At 37.6% G+C, this 15,944-nt stretch overlaps 4 protein-coding genes across 4 annotated transcripts; all 4 read left to right on the plus strand.

Annotated features, from left to right (window-relative positions):
• Window positions 1-318: 318 nt before the first annotated feature.
• On the plus strand, window positions 319-2,257 carry LOC133852618 (uncharacterized). Its single transcript, XM_062289387.1, has 2 exons — window positions 319-1,728; window positions 1,817-2,257. The coding sequence occupies exons 1-2, from the start codon at window positions 319-321 to the stop codon at window positions 2,255-2,257; spliced, it is 1,851 nt and encodes a 616-aa protein (XP_062145371.1).
• Window positions 2,258-2,401: 144 nt separating this feature from the next.
• On the plus strand, window positions 2,402-3,342 carry LOC133852619 (uncharacterized). The gene is made up of 2 exons (XM_062289388.1): window positions 2,402-2,791; window positions 2,884-3,342. The coding sequence occupies exons 1-2, from the start codon at window positions 2,402-2,404 to the stop codon at window positions 3,340-3,342; spliced, it is 849 nt and encodes a 282-aa protein (XP_062145372.1).
• A 3,137-nt stretch (window positions 3,343-6,479) lies between these two features.
• LOC133851000 (pre-rRNA-processing protein TSR2) lies at window positions 6,480-12,030 on the plus strand. The gene is made up of 4 exons (XM_062287286.1): window positions 6,480-6,789; window positions 7,535-7,623; window positions 9,777-9,875; window positions 11,600-12,030. The coding sequence occupies exons 1-4, from the start codon at window positions 6,600-6,602 to the stop codon at window positions 11,840-11,842; spliced, it is 621 nt and encodes a 206-aa protein (XP_062143270.1). The 5' UTR covers window positions 6,480-6,599; the 3' UTR covers window positions 11,843-12,030.
• A 1,095-nt stretch (window positions 12,031-13,125) lies between these two features.
• Window positions 13,126-15,469, plus strand: LOC133852729 (aldehyde oxidase GLOX). The gene is made up of 3 exons (XM_062289481.1): window positions 13,126-14,221; window positions 14,354-14,687; window positions 14,985-15,469. The coding sequence occupies exons 1-3, from the start codon at window positions 13,313-13,315 to the stop codon at window positions 15,410-15,412; spliced, it is 1,671 nt and encodes a 556-aa protein (XP_062145465.1). The 5' UTR covers window positions 13,126-13,312; the 3' UTR covers window positions 15,413-15,469.
• The last annotated feature ends 475 nt before the right edge of the window (window positions 15,470-15,944 follow it).

Genomic DNA, 15,944 nt, shown 5'->3' on the forward strand with positions numbered 1-15,944 from the left:
GTGGTCCCCAGATGAGAAGTTGTGGTTGTGTATATTGGTTGCTGTGTTGTGGTCCCCATATGTCACTTAATGTGTTGTTGGCCTTTATTTAATTTTACAACATGTCACTTACTATGTTTTATTAAATTTACCTCGTAGGATGGCACACAATAAACTAGTGGTTGAGGTCCATTTTGGGGTAGGTTTGACCGGAGTTTTGGGTGTGAGTATACGGGTGGTGAAGTTGAACTGCACAAAGATAGTGTTGACCTTGATAAACTATCTTTCTTTGAAACTGAAGATATATGTAAGGAATATGGATATAAGTTAGGGGATTTAATGTATTTTAAAGACCCCGTGAAGAGTCTTGCTGATGGGTTGCATTTAATTACTTCAGACCATGATGTGCTGAACCTGTCTGCTTGCCATAATGGGCATGCCATTTTGCAATTATATATTGTGTCTTTTGGGAATGGAGGAGGTGATGAAGAGGATAGTCAAGATGATAATGAATATGGAGGTAGGGCTGATTTGGATGATCCTTGGTGGGATGATAAGCTTACTGATACTGAAGACGTATTTGATGTTGGTGTTGATGTTGATAGTGCTGGACCCTCTAATGTACAACTTGATAATCCTAGGGTTGAACAAGGTAATGTAGAGGATAATGAAGAGGGTAATGATGAGAATAGTGAAGAGGGTGGTAATGATGAGAATAGTGAAGAGGGTGATGAGAAGTGTGAAGAGGGTGGTGATGATGAGAATAGTGAAGAGGGTGGTAATGGTGATAATGAAGATGAAATTGGTCATGATGACGATGACAATAACTCTGATATGGCTAGAAGTGACATACTTGTCTCACCAGTAGCTAGTGATGAAGAAGTTGAAAATTCTGAGTCAAGAGGGTCTGAGTTCCATGCAGTTGACCGAGGGGATCCAAGTTTGGAAGTTAAGATGAGATTCCCAAATATACAGACATTTAGGGAGGTTGTTAGGGTGTTCAATCTGAAGAGGGGTAAGGACATTACCTTTAAAAAAAATGAGAGAAAAAAGTGTATTGTTGTATGTAAAGAACCAAGGTGTAATTATAGAGTGTATGCTAGACAGGTGGATGATGAAGCTACATTCCAGATAATCAGCCTTCAAGGTAGACATGTGTGTGGCAGGCAATTTAGGAACTCAATTGTAAACTCTACATGGATAGCCGATAAACTGATTGATAAGTTTAGAGTTCAGCCCGACATGCCATTACATGTGATACAGAATGAAGTGAAAGAAAGATGGAGGATAGATGTGAATCCGAGCATGATGTATAGGGCAAGAATCAAGGCTAATAAAAAAATATATGGCAACCATGGGGGTCAGTATGCGGCCTTGTGGGACTATTGTGAGACCTTGAGAGCAACCAACCCAGGAAGTTGTGTTGTGATGAAAGTGGATAGGACAGTACCCGAGGCGAATCCAAGGTTTCAAAGACTGTATTGTTCTTTGGCAGCCATGAAGAAAGGCTTTTTGGAAGGTTGCAGGCCTGTGATAGGGGTGAATGAGTGTTTCTTTAAAGGGTCATTTAAGGGGCAACTTCTAGCTGCAATTGGACGCGATGTCAATGATAACATGTATCCGATTGCATATGTCGTAGTTGAAGCTAAGACTAAAGACAGCTGGATCTGGTTTTTGGAAACCCTAGTGTCTGATCTTGGGAACCATGAGCGGCATGGCAGGCCAACATTTATTTTGGATCGACAGAAGGTAAGCCATGGTTAGTGCCCCGTGTGATCTCATTTTATTTTAAAATGTTTAACATTCTTAATCTAATGTTGTGGTTTTTTGATCGTAGGGTCTAATGCTAGCCTTTGATTATGTCATGCCAACTGTCGATCACAGGATTTGTGTAAGGCATCTTTATGCGAACTATAGGGACATTGGGGGGCATAGAGGAATTGCCCAAAATGAGAAGTTATGGGCTACAGCTTCTGCATACACTGAAGGGGATTTTCTAAGGGTAATGGGTGAGCTGAAGAGAATGAAGAGTGATGCCCATGAGTACTTGGCCAAAATTGATCCTAGTACATGGTCAAGAGCATGGTTTGCTACGGATTCAAAGTGTGACCTTCTGCAAAATAATATATGTGAGTGTTTTAACTCATACATTCTAAAGGCTCGCAATAAGCCTATCTTAACCATGCTGGAGCAGATACGAAAAAAGTTGATGAGGAGATACCAGGCTAAGAGGGATGGCATTCAAAGTTTGACAGGGAAGTTAACTCCAAAAATCTAAAATAAGTTGGATGCAATACGGAATGAATCAATGGACTGTGTTGCCCTATATGCTGGTGATGACATGTTTAAAGTGACTGGTCCAGATGGTAGACAATTTGTAGTCAACATGAGGAGAAAAAGTTGTGGTTGTAGAGTGTGAGAAATGTCTGGAATCCCTTGTGTGCATGCATGTGCTGCTATTCGACATAGTTGTAAGAATACAGAGGATTATGTTGATGAGTACTTCACTGTGGAGATGTACAAGAAAGCATATGAGCCAGTTATATACCCAATGCCTAGTCAAGAGCAGTGGATACCAACCCAGCATGACAAGTTGGAACCCCCAGTATCAAGAGTGGCCTCGGGTAGACCAAAGAAGGTAAGAAAAAGGCAAGTTGATGAACGTAGAGATTCGAAAAATCCAAACAGAATGAGAAAATTTGGTGCTAGGATGAAATGCTCCATGTTTAAGGGCAGAGGGCACAATAAAAGGGCATGTCTAATGAGAAGTACCCAAGCAAGTGTTGTGCTGCCTACCCCACCTCCAGACAGTGTGAGTTTATTAATTATTATTATCCTTTATTTTTTATTATGTACTATATGCATACTGATAGTCCCACACCTTATTTGACTCATTTGGAACAGACACAAAGTACCACTTCAAGAACTCCTACACAGGCTACAAGAACAAATCTGGTCTCACCGCCTCCACCAGCAAGAACAAATTCAGTCCCACCGCCTCTACTAGCAACAACAAATCCAGTCCCACCGCCTCCACTAGCAACAACAAATCCGGTCCCACCTCCTCCAAGGAGACGGAAGACACAAAGGGTCGCGGCTATTTTTGGGAAGTCCAAACCGGGTCCCACCATACCTATTGATCTAACTGAGGGTGATAGTGATGAACGAGGTGGCCCTGCAATCCGAGGTGGCCCTGCAATCCGAGGGGGCCATGCAATTCGAGGTGGCAGTGCGGGAACCAGTGGGACAGCAACTAATCCGGCATCCAAAAGCAAGGGCAAACGTGTGATGGCCACTGTTGAAAAGGCAATTGAGATTGCTGAAGCGAAGAGGAAGAGAATGAGGCCAGAATGGAAGCGTTAATTAAATATGTGCTTGTATTTAATGCACATGTGCATAATCTATGTGTTTGACAATTGGTAGTTATGTGTTTGACAATTGGTAGTTGTGCGTTTGACAGTTGGTAGTTGTGTGTTTGACAGTTGGTGGTTGTGTGTTTGATACAGTACTAAAAATGCAGGATTGGTGGTTGTGTGTTTGATAGACAGTACTAGCAATGCAGAATTGCTTATTTTGTGTAATGATTACAATGTGTTTTATGATGTTGGAATGCATTGCAGGTTTTGACATTTGTGTAGTTTTGGAATGCATTGCAGGTTTTGATATTTGTGTGGTTTTGGAATGCATTGCAAGTTTTGATATTTGTGTGATTTTGGAATGACATTACAATATTTGAAGGGAACCTGTTGATGTAATACATAATATTGTCTTGAGTTGTTTCTAAGGTATCCAATTTTAAGCAGGTCCATATCATCGGATTGTGGATCAATTTTTTTTTTTTTTTTTTAATTCAATGATAGTGTGAAAAATATAATGGGATAAATTTCTGTTACTTTATAAATATAAGCAGCTCCAACTACAAACAATCCCACTTAAATACATGCAACAAGGCAACCAAAATACCACAACACAACTTAGTGCACAAAAAATGGTTCACTTCTAGCTTCTATGGCCCCATAGAAGTGCACAAAAAATGTCTAACAATACAACTCAAGGCAACCTCAAATAACCAACCCTATTGTCCTCCTGGTTTTTGGCTACATGTCCGAAGAAGAAACACAATGCAAATAAAATCCACGAACACACAAGCATTGTGTGGTAATTCTTCTTCACTGCTTCAAATTTGATCCCGCAAATCTCAATTTCTTTACGGTATTGTGCAATTTTTGCGTTCCTCTCATTGTCAACTTCGGCCTTCACCTTCTCAATCTCTTTCTCCATTTCGGCCTTCACTTTCCCAACTTCTACTTCAACCATGGTTTCACATCGTTTAGTTTCTGCCATCAAACTTTCGTGCCACTCAACCAATCGACCAACAACCCTCTGACCATGTGCACACATTTTGGGATCAACCCACTCAAAGAAACCACAATCTTTGTGGATCTGCAAAACACAACAAATAATGAAAAAATTGCAACTTGTCCAACTTGTCTAGAATGCATTCCAGATTTTGCCACTTTTTAGCACCAACAATCCAACATCGAATGGTATATATGCAGAAAAGCCAGATTCCAAAAGCTGACTATAAAATTGCAAATTTGAACTCCCAAATACAAAATGAAACCCTAAAATCGATCAGAATAAGTACTACTTGCCTTCTAATTTTCACACCCCATAAACCTTCTTCCGAAATTTTTGCTCGTGTGCCCCGTTTTCACATTCATTGGCCGCTCGCAGTAGCATACTCGTTGCCGTGAAAAAGTGGCAACACTCTGTGGGGACTCCGACCTTGCTTCCATCCTCTCCTTCAAGTGCCCAATCGATTGCCTAGAACAGACGGGTATCTGGTCAGGGGTCGAGTCCTGTGTCGAGGCGTCCATTGTCTCCGTCAGCCTTCAAATTCGAAACCCTTGTTTTTCTTGAAACCTTATCTTCTCTTTTTCTCTCCCCAATATTTGAACCAAATATACATGAAACAAAACGGGTGACTTAGAAAACAACGGCTCAATTTTTTGAGGGTATTTTTGTCTGGTTATCTGCATATAGTTACATGCCACGCACGTGGGTTCATTTCTGTCTCATCAGACGGAGCAATTGGACGGAAGGGGGTGGATTGAAATTTTTTTCAACTTTCTTGGGTGCAATTGAAGCAATTTAAACATTGGTACCAAAATTGAAAATTCGTGTAAACATCAAGGGGGTAAATTGCAGTTTTCCCAAAGTTTTATAATCTTTTTGATCGATGCACAACAAGAAGATGGGATATATGCAGCGTGTCAATGATATCGGGAAGGGGGGCTTGCATAGTTGCATGGGGGAGAAAAGTCCAATTGACAACAAAAATATCTTTAATAAAAATAAAAATATAAACTCTAACAGTTCTTTAGAGAAAAAAAAAAAAAAAAAAAACTCGGGTATAAGTTAGGCGGCTAGCAATTTTTGACATAAGTCGCGCATCCAACACGAAATTAAAGGGTTAAGTTTGAAAAGTCTGACCCGTTTAATTAAATGAGTTGAATTATGGTTGACCTATATAGTTTATACTCATCATGTGTCAACAAGACCAAAACCCAACATGTGACTACAAATTTCAACCCCTAGAGGTTCCTACTTCCATTGAACAAATGGAAGGTGTCGAACTACCTCAAGGCCATGGGTTGGAGACTTAGAGTGATCTAGCCACCCTTCTGCATAGAAGTAAAAATGCGGGCAGATAATAACCGTCTACATCCGCTATCCGCACTTAATTGATTCCATATATGATTACGCGATTAGTAAAAATCATTATATGCATATGCAGATGCGAATAGCGGTTTTAGGTTATGTGAATGCAATTAATAACAGCATTTACATTCCTTTTATATATAATATATATTTAATTAAATTCACTAAAACTACGTCGTTTTAAATTTGGTAAGTTTAAGACCTTTAGTTTATGTTAGGTTTTTTTTCACTATTATCTCAAAGTCATACCTTACTACATTTTACTTCTTTTTTTTTTTTTTCTTTTTTTCTTTTTTTCTTTTTTTCTTTTTTTTCTTTCTTTCTTTTCTTTGAGTAATCCAAATTTCGATTACTCTATGAGACAATGATCCTCTACGGCTGATAATCATGAATTGTGTAATAAGTGAAATCTTAATTTATTTAAACTTACATATATTAATAACCACATTATTTAATCTTACATATATACTAAATAGTAATCCAAGATGCTTATTATCTCATACGCGGATAACGAACAATAACCGCATTTAACAATTGCGCAAATGCGGATAGTAATTGCATAAAACGGATGCGGATACTTAAAAGTGATAACCATATTTTGTAAACATGAATGTGGATATTTTTAATAACCGCATCCGCATTTTTACTCCTATACCTTTGTCCGTCTAAGCAGAAAAAATAATAATAATAATAATAATAACAACAACAAGAAGTAAACGACGCCGTTTATCTGACGTACGGACACACTCTCTTCTTCACCAATCTTGAACCAGAACTACATAACACGAGACAGGATTAGAACATCGCAAGCAACCAAACCGCTCGCTCTGTTATAAGAGGCTTCACGTTCGAGCTCAAGTTTAGGGTTTTACAGAGAGAGAGAGGGAGTGGGTCCAATGGATGTTGATCGTCCGAGAGAGCTGTCGATGGAGGCTCTGGGTGTTCTGAGAGAAGGCATTGGTCTGGTCTTCTCTAAGTGGTGGGCGCTCCAAATGGCCGTCCAGAACGAGTGGGGGGGCCCTGACTCGGGCCGCAAGGCCGACCAGCTCGCCTCCGACATCATCTCCTGGTTCACTCAGTCCAGAGGTAAGTATGAAAATGTTGTGTTAAAATGAGAATTTTTCGCACTAAATCTTACATTATTTGTACCGAAAATGAAAGCTTTGTGTACAAATGCCATCTTTGTGGCACTTGATTGGGTTTTATTATGAAAATTAGAAAATTAGTACTTACAATGGGGTATAATTGGAGTTCTATTGACGAAATCATAGACCTTTTGCCTTACTTTTGTGCGCTTTTTTTTTTTGGCTGTTTTGAGTTGTAGAAAACAGGATTTGTGATAGTTGAGCAAATTGGTAATTCTTTTTGCCTATTATATTCAGCTTAATTGGCTTTTGTCAACTAAATGGAAGTTTACTTTTGAGTTTTCTGTCTTTGGGAATTCATTGAGGTTTGATTGGTTTCTTTTTTATGCTATAAGTGTTTTGTTTTATTGTTTCTAATGTGCTTGTCTTGTTTTGTTTTGTTTATTTTTCCCCGTTTAGTTTTTTGTTCAATTGACTTTGCAAAGCAAACTAAGGATTGATATTGATAGCGGCTCTTAAGCCTCTTATGATATGAATTTCCTTATATAAACTAAGATTGATGGGGGTCTGGTGCTTGTTTTATGATCCAAATGATTTTAGATCTAAGTTTTGAGACTTTTTGTACTTTATTCCGGATGTAATTGATATTTGATTTGCTTAAGATGTGCATGAGGAAATGTTTTCACATTGGATGTGATTTCAATTCTTTTCCTGATAAAACTTCTTTTCTTTTTTGTTTTCCCCAGAGCCGCTTTATATAGATGATTTAGAAAATATGCTTCATCAAGTTCTTGAGTCTCTCAATACCTTGGCTGAGGATGGCAGCGCTGAGGAGGTATGCCTTCTCTACGTTATTCAACCTTGAATTGCTAAAATCCATAGTTATATGTGATAATGGGGGTTCTGTTAATACTTCTGCCGAGTCTATAATTTTTATCATTTTTTTTCGCCGGAAAACATCATGTCTTTCCATTTGACTTTTTTTGATAAGTAAAGTATATTGAAAAAGCGCAAAGGGGCGCAACCCATAGTACACAGGACGTATACATGAAGCCCTTAATTCAAAGAAAAAAGAGAGCACCTATCTAATGTCTTTCCATTTGACTTCAGATATTAATCTTGTTGTGGTATCTATAAAGTGGTGTGGAAACTGTGGTTTTTTTCAATTTTTTTTATAAGTAATAGAAATATCATTAAAAAACGAAAAATGCAATCCATGTATACAAGAAGTATACTTGAGAAACACCTAGCTAGAAGTAGAAAAAAGAACAAGAAAATCAAAAAAAGTAAGCCAATTAGGAAAGACAGATGCAATTGTCCAATGGTAAAATTAATCAAAAAAAAAATTGTCCAAAGGTAAAGAATTTTTAAGAAGAAAGACTTAAACTCCACCACCATGCTCTCACGGTCTCGAAACTTCTATTATTTCTTTCCCTTCAAAGACATCACTAAAGGCATGAAAACATCTTCCACATAGCTGCACTTTGAGGTCTACCAAATAATCCCCTCCTACAAGCACAAAAGTCTACTACTTGTCTAAGCATGACCTAAGATAGCTCGACACGACTAAAGATAGTCATTTTGAAGTAATAGCACATAGATGTCTAGAGCTTCTCTTGAGTCATTACAAATGATATCAAAATAACATAGTAACGTAGTAACACCATGTGGTTGTGCGACACAACATGACATGAACTCTAACAAGGATGCAGGGATTTTAATGGGGGAAATTGTGACACCCCAGAACGTTAGTCTCACATTGGGAAGATGAATTGCCTAAATAGAATGAGTGGATTATAAAAGAATTGATGAGTGCTATGTCCCACACAGACACGGACCAAGGAGAGGCCCAAAGGGGCCATGGCCCCCTCTTGTAAAAAAATTGATAATGTATATATTTGGGCCAAAAGATTAAGTTTTGCCCCTATTGACTTGACTCCTATGGCCCTATTATAAAAACCTAATCTTGACCCCTTTAGTAACAGAACGACGTATGAAAATTCCTATTAAGTATGAAGGATAATTGGAGGATTCTTTTTCCTTTTCTTTTGTTTCATTCTTTGTTTTCAACATGAAGAACTTAATAGCCTTGGGGAATTCTATTGATATTGAATTGTTGATGAATATTACATGCTGAAATTTCAGAATCTCTCATAAACATATTGAGGTAATTCTAGGAAAGCATAAGCTTTTACATATTATACCCAAAGATTTTACTATTTTGAATAAGTTTATGGGGAAATCAAACGGGGTCTTAAGTCTGTTGATGATCCCACAATGTGGAATACATTATCATATGTGTATGAGCATATATAGGTTAAGGCACGAAAACTTCCAAAACAAAAGAACTTAAGATAAACCAAAACAATCAAACAAAGTCTTAAGTCAATTGATTGCATACTACAATGTCTTCTAATTGTTATTTGATAACTATAGTAGTTTTTTTAGCTCCTTAGAAAAAAATTTAACAAAAAAAAAAAAAAAATTGAAAAAAAAAAAGACTAGACAACCAAGAAACACCAAAAAACTGAGAAAAAAATATTACACAAAAGAAGATAAGCTTCAACACTATTGCGAGGCCCTAGGCTGCAAAGTCATTGTCTTCGTGCTTTGACCCCCTTTGATAAGAATTTTTGGTTCCGTCTCTGAATCCCAACATTGTTTTCTTACTAGATGAGATTAAGTTTTATAAGTGATTCTAAAGATCTCCAATTGTAACTTACTAGCATTTTTGGAGCAATAGTGCATATATAACTAGCGCTTTCCCTGATTCATTACAAAATACCATGGGAAATTACTAATATCAAATTAATGATCTTCAAAAATTTAAAACTGGTTTTATTAATTTATCATTGAGCTTGCATCTTCATGATTTGTTTAGTTTGAATGTCATTATATTATATGCTTTTGTTCTCTGGTTAATTTTTCAAATGAGAGTAATCTGTGTTTTTGGTTTTTGTGTTTGTGCATTCTCATAATACACAACAGGTAGCTGAAAAACTGATGATTATGCATGAAGAATGTTTGGAAGGGAATTTTAAGTCTATTGAAAACCTAAGGAAAGTTTCCGCTCATCATGTCAGACAGGTAATTATATCCCCCCCCCCCCCCCCCCCAAAAAAAAAAAAAAAAAGAAAAGAAAAAAAAAAAGAAAAAGAAAAGAAAGGAAATATATATATATATATATATTAGTGCTGTTAACCTAGGTCCTAGTGAGATGGTGGGAAATTTTTTAATCGAACTTGAAACATATCAAAAAGAGGTGCATTAGTTAATATAATGTAGGCAATTTTGTGTTATACTCCTTCCAAAATAAATGCCTTTCTTTCTTTTTTGATACAATGATACTACCCAAAATAAGTTGCCACTTTCTGAAAGTTGAAGCAATCATCTTTTTAAAATTTCCATGTTACCCTTACTTTTTTATTTTATTTTTTTGAAAAAAAAAAAAGAAAAAAAAAAAAAGAAAAGAAAGAAAGAAGAAAAGAAAGAAAGATGATGGCCTGTTGATGGTGTTTTCTGCAGATTGCTTTTCTGTTTGTTGTTGTTTGCTGCTATGCAGATCTGGTTTTCTGTGGGAGGGGGTTGTGTGTGTATTTGGTTATTGTTTGTTGCATGTGGTAGTGGTTTAGCAGGTTCTTTTTCTGTTCAAGTAGTTTCCTTGCTTGGGGATTGTCCTATGCAGGATTTGTATCCAGTTTTAACTGGAGTTTAAGGATGTTGAGTTTTGAGCTTATGAAGGGTTTTTATTCATCTAAAAAAAGAAAAGAAAGAAAGAAGAAAGTTCATTAAAATTCATGCCCACCCCTTTCTTTTATTTTCTTTTTTCTTTTGATAACTGGGGTATCCGGAGCTTTGCCTCGACTAGATCAAAGCGCCCCCTCTACATGGGTTGGGTAAAGCTTGGGCTTTCGCCTGCGGGCATGGCCCAAATGAATTGTTTGTACTCAAGGGTCGAACCTTAGACCTAATGCTTCATGATGCCCACCCCTAATTCAAAGGAAATTTGAATTAGAAACAGTACATATAAACTGGGACAGTAGAGGTAGTATATTTTAAGTCTTTAATTTCTTTTATTATATATTACAACATTATGTCAATGGCCTCTTGAGCAAAATGGCACCTCCATACCCCATAAGCACGGGTGGTGGTGACATCAGGGGTTCAAGTCTTATGGATTGTATTAGTTGCTTATAAAAATAAAGAAGTCATAAGATCTGGTCAAGAATTTTCAAATGGCCCTGCCTTACAATATTAGACAACCTATTATGCTACTACTTGATGGGAGTATCCTGTCACAATTAGAATATTTTGATATCACTCACCTATTCATAGTCGTTAAATTTTTATTTTTATTTTTCCTATAGGAGACTGTGTAGTGGCCTTTTTCCCTTGAAGGATGGCTTATTTTACTTTGTCAAAAACTGTTCTAGTGTTCAATGAACTGTGAGTCAAATATTAATAGTGATTCCAGTGAATCCCAAAGAGAGTTGATAGAAACTTAAAGTTTTGTTATGTAAGAAGAATTTATAATTGTTAGGTCTGGCATGTGAGCCATTATGTTGCAAAGTGTTGCAGTGAATGATGCCTAGACTATGGTGCTGGTGCGAAAACAAAAGAAGAAAAACCTAATTATGATGATGTATTATCATTTGGAGATTCTGTCATTTCGGTGTACAATCATGTTTGGTGGAAAGTGTAATATGTTTTTCTTTTTTGGTCATTGAGAGCCCCAAAAACCATGAATCAATGGTGTGATGTGTTGTCGAAAATTCAGAAGTTGGAATGACAAATTTTAGATTTAAAACCAGGTTGTGAATGATGATGACGATGAAGATGTTGGTGGAGATGATGGAAATGATAATGATGATTCATCATCAGCTATGATGCCGGATGATTCATCAAATATGATGCTTGATGCACCGGATCAGTCGCTGTCAAATTCAAGTCCAATAGATATGCCAGTCAATGACCTCAGACCCAAGGTGGCAACTGAAGCAGAAGATGGATGGGTCCAAGTTGCACGCAGACGAAATAGAGGTAAAAGAAATTAGCTAGGTTGAAACAATGTACCTGTAATACCTTTTCAGTAAGTATGCCAAGTACCCTTTCAGTATATCTTCTCTTCTACTTCCATTTGCGGTTTCCCCCCACAACAGTATGAATATGTATTATTATTTGTCGTGATAATTATTGTAAAAATTTTGGTTTGCCAATTTTATGAAGTTGTGGTCAACAAGTATATTGCTTTTTTCTGGACTTTCTAAGAACCTATAAAGCATCTAGAGAGATGGATATCCGATCATCTCTTGATGGTCGTGTTTCTTGGTTGAGTTTTTTCCGACTATGTTTAGTGATGGATTTCGGCTCCTCATCCTTGCCCCTAAGCATCCAAATGGAGGACTAAAGTTCGCTTCTTTTGTGTGCTGATTTGGAAGTGCAATCGTAGACAACTTTTAATCAGTCATTAAACCGGTTAGTCTTTCTATAAAAAATAATAATAATAATTAAAAGTTAAAAATTGCCATTAAAAGGCCGAAGGCTTTGTTATCTTAAGAGGTGAATTTTAGTTAGCCAGAACTAACACGGTTTCAACCTACTATATATTATTATGATGGTTCATATTTACCCGACAAGCATTAAATTTAAATCTATCTCAAGCCATATGTTAATAAATTGACTAACTAGCTAATGGTATAATTAATATATGCTAACATGTTATATCACTATTAACTAACATATATACTAATTACATGTAGTTGGTATAGTAATATACATTAACATATTGGCATGCATTTAGTATACTAAGTACTAACTATTTAATATATACACATATAGACATTAGACCTATGATATATATGTATATATATATATATATATATATATAGAGAGAGAGAGAGAGAGAGAGAGAGAGAGAGAGAGAGAGAGAGATTTAATATATACGAACAAGCTAACGCATCAAGTCAAACTTATACAAAGTACTTGTTCACAAACATTAATGGATTGAAGCTAAGTTTGTACATATTCAAACCAGTTCATGAGTAGCCTCCCCCTCCCTACATGAGGAAACAGTACTGCAAAGCATCCATGCATGCACATAAGTAGATCTGTAGATAGATATTAGATAAGACTCCGCCGATCCATCTAAGCCCCCAAATAAAGAAATAATTAATACTATATATGTTGATGACTATATGATTAGCAACTTGCGGAAGGAAATTAATGAACATTTTTTCAGCCGCAGATATGCAAGACAGCAAGAGTGCTTTCTCTGTGAGCTGCGCGCGAAGTTTAGGAGCCCCTGCAAAGATTAACTTTTCCCTCCGTTATTATTATATTAGTATTTTATAACAGTTTCTCATTTATAAATATAATCACATTTTCTTTCACTCCATCAACCTACCTCACTCCAACACCAACTTTTTTCACACCTCCGGCCGGCGACCTAACTGCCACCAGCCCTCCAAAACTCACCTCTCTCTCTCTCTCATTCTCTCCGCTTAATTACCATATTACCCACCGACATGATCGCACTCTTTCTAATTTTAGCCTCATCCATTCTAATCCCTTCCACCTTGGTTTTATCTCAAACGCTGCCAGCTCCATATTCCGGCGCGCGTAATGGCGAGTGGGAGCTTTTGCATGCATCCGTCGGCATATCTGCCATGCACATGCAACTCCTCTACAACAACAAAGTCATCATGTTTGACCGGACCGACTTCGGCCCATCTAACCTCTCACTACCCGACCGCCGGTGCCGGAATGACGCCGCCGATAATGCACTGAAGGTCGATTGCACCGCTCACTCTATCCTATACGATATCGGCACCAATACTTTCCGAGCTCTTACCATACAAACTGACACGTGGTGCTCTTCGGGAGCTGTTCTTCCCGACGGAACTCTCATCCAAACCGGCGGCTACAACGACGGCGACCACATTATTCGCTCCTTCACCCCATGCATGGACGAAAACTGTGATTGGATTGAGTTTCCAAAACACTTAACCAATCGGAGATGGTATGCGAGTAATCAAATACTGCCGGATGGTCGGGTAATCATTGTCGGAGGGAGACGACAATTCAACTATGAATTTTACTCTCAAATCCAAGAAGATTTTACTTCATCATCCCCGGGAAGTACTTTCTGGCTTAACTTTCTACTCGAAACCGTGGATCAAAGTGAAAACAATTTGTACCCATTTTTACACCTTTTGCCAGACGGAAACTTGTTCATTTTCGCTAATACACGATCGATATTATTCGATTACAACCAGAACCGCGTGGTGAAAGAGTTTCCTCGCATCCCCGGTGACGACCCACGTAACTATCCGAGCTCAGGCTCGTCAGTCTTGCTCCCTCTCGACGAAAATTATGGTAATGTTGTAGCTGAAATAATGGTGTGTGGCGGTGCACCACGATCTGGGTTCTTGCAGGTAATTTAATTATAAAACGTGAAATATATATTTAATTGAAATGTAAGGTGAATAAATGAGACAATTTAAACTGTCATGACATTGATTTTAATACAATATTAAAGTATCACTTAAGCTGATATATTCTATCAGGCAGCGGAATTTGGGAGCTTCTTACGCACGCTTTCCACATGCGGCAGATTGAAAGTCAGCGATGAAAACCCTAATTGGGTCATGGAAGACATGCCAATAGCGCGAGTGATGGGTGACATGTTGCTTCTTCCCAACGGAGACATCATTATAATCAACGGCGCAGGACGTGGAACGGCTGGATGGGAAAATAGTCAGGACCCTGTGAGAGCACCAGTCATCTATTGCCCTTCTGCGGCCTCCGACCAGCGCTTCTCAGTCATGTCGGCCTCGCCAAAGCCAAGACTATACCATTCCTCAGCCGTTTTACTACCCGATGGACGAGTTTTGGTTGGAGGTTGGTACATAACGCTAAACGATCCTTATCTCAAAAATTTAAGCTAATAGGAAGAGATGCTTTTAATAATTTAATTAATTATATTATAACATACATTTCATCTCACACGCGGGTTTAAACTCTTTCTTAGTAAGGCTCAACACATAGAATATTCTAATTAAAATGATGGATGAATTGTAAAGTTAGAGTTCGAACTTATGACATCTGCTCTGATAAACTAATACTGTATTAGATCATCATTTATTTCAAAAATTTAAGTTAAGTTATGAATTTAATCATTTAATTATATTTTAATAGGTAGTAATCCTCATATACTTTACAACTTTACTGGTGTCGAGTTCCCGACTGATCTAAGCCTAGAGGCCTTTTCGCCGCCCTATTTAACAGCGGGCTACAGCCTGATTCGGCCGGTAATTCTATCACTAAACGAGGTTGTAAGGCACAAGGAATTTTTCACAGTGACGTTCACCATACCAGAGTATTTGACGGTGAAGGTTATTTCTGTGAGGATCATTGCTCCTTCCTTTACAACACATGCATTCTCCATGAATCAGAGGATGGTGGTGCTGAAGTTGATTGCAGTTTCACGCTTGACAAAATGTACCTACAATGCAACCGTGGTGGGGCCATCGACGGCTGAGATTGCGCCACCGGGGTACTATATGTTGTTCGTGGTGCATGCTGGTGTACCAAGTTCAACAGGTATGTGGGTAAAGGTGCAGTGATTGGGTTGGTGAACTGCTTAATTAATTGTAAATGCTAATTAGGGTCGTTGTTGCTAATTAAGCTTATTAGGGTTACTGTCCTATATATTTGTGTAACTCTTGAGGTTGGGTGCATGGAAGGTGTGTGATATATATACACAATAACAGTTGGGCTTTAGTTTTATCAAAGCTAGACAGCATGTTTTGGACTTTGTGTTCTAAATAAAGCGACACGTATCCTTGTAAAAGGAAAAAAAAATAAAAAAAAATCTATATATATATATACACACACACATATCAAATACGTTCAAATGAACAGTCAAATTTTGATGTCCGGCTTACAACAATTTACAGAATTTACAACAATTTACAGAATTTATATATATATATATATATATAAAACAACACAAAAACAACGACAAACATTAAGCATCAAGCTTCTCCACCCCCCAACCTAAAACTTACATTGTCCCAAATGTAACAAAATAAAGCACAGAAGTATAGATTAAGAAGAGTACCTTGAAGTGATGAAAACAAACCAAACTTATACATG

The sequence above is a fragment of the Alnus glutinosa genome, chromosome 12 (assembly GCF_958979055.1).
Source record: "Alnus glutinosa chromosome 12, dhAlnGlut1.1, whole genome shotgun sequence".
In the NCBI taxonomy this organism is placed as follows: Eukaryota; Viridiplantae; Streptophyta; class Magnoliopsida; order Fagales; family Betulaceae; genus Alnus; species Alnus glutinosa.

Bases quoted from the DNA above. Each gene is read 5' to 3' on its own strand.
- LOC133852618 (XM_062289387.1), top strand. From the start codon at position 319: ATGTATTTTAAAGACCCCGTGAAGAGTCTTGCTGATGGGTTGCATTTA. The intron at 1,729-1,816 runs GTAAGCCATGGT...TTTTGATCGTAG, and splicing joins TTATTTTGGATCGACAGAAG to GGTCTAATGCTAGCCTTTGA.
- LOC133852619 (XM_062289388.1), top strand. From the start codon at position 2,402: ATGTCTGGAATCCCTTGTGTGCATGCATGTGCTGCTATTCGACATAGT. The intron at 2,792-2,883 runs GTGAGTTTATTA...CATTTGGAACAG, and splicing joins CTACCCCACCTCCAGACAGT to ACACAAAGTACCACTTCAAG.
- LOC133851000 (XM_062287286.1), top strand. From the start codon at position 6,600: ATGGATGTTGATCGTCCGAGAGAGCTGTCGATGGAGGCTCTGGGTGTT. The intron at 6,790-7,534 runs GTAAGTATGAAA...TGTTTTCCCCAG, and splicing joins CTGGTTCACTCAGTCCAGAG to AGCCGCTTTATATAGATGAT. The intron at 9,876-11,599 runs GTAATTATATCC...ATTTAAAACCAG, and splicing joins CCGCTCATCATGTCAGACAG to GTTGTGAATGATGATGACGA.
- LOC133852729 (XM_062289481.1), top strand. From the start codon at position 13,313: ATGATCGCACTCTTTCTAATTTTAGCCTCATCCATTCTAATCCCTTCC. The intron at 14,222-14,353 runs GTAATTTAATTA...ATATTCTATCAG, and splicing joins CACGATCTGGGTTCTTGCAG to GCAGCGGAATTTGGGAGCTT. The intron at 14,688-14,984 runs GTTGGTACATAA...ATATTTTAATAG, and splicing joins TGGACGAGTTTTGGTTGGAG to GTAGTAATCCTCATATACTT.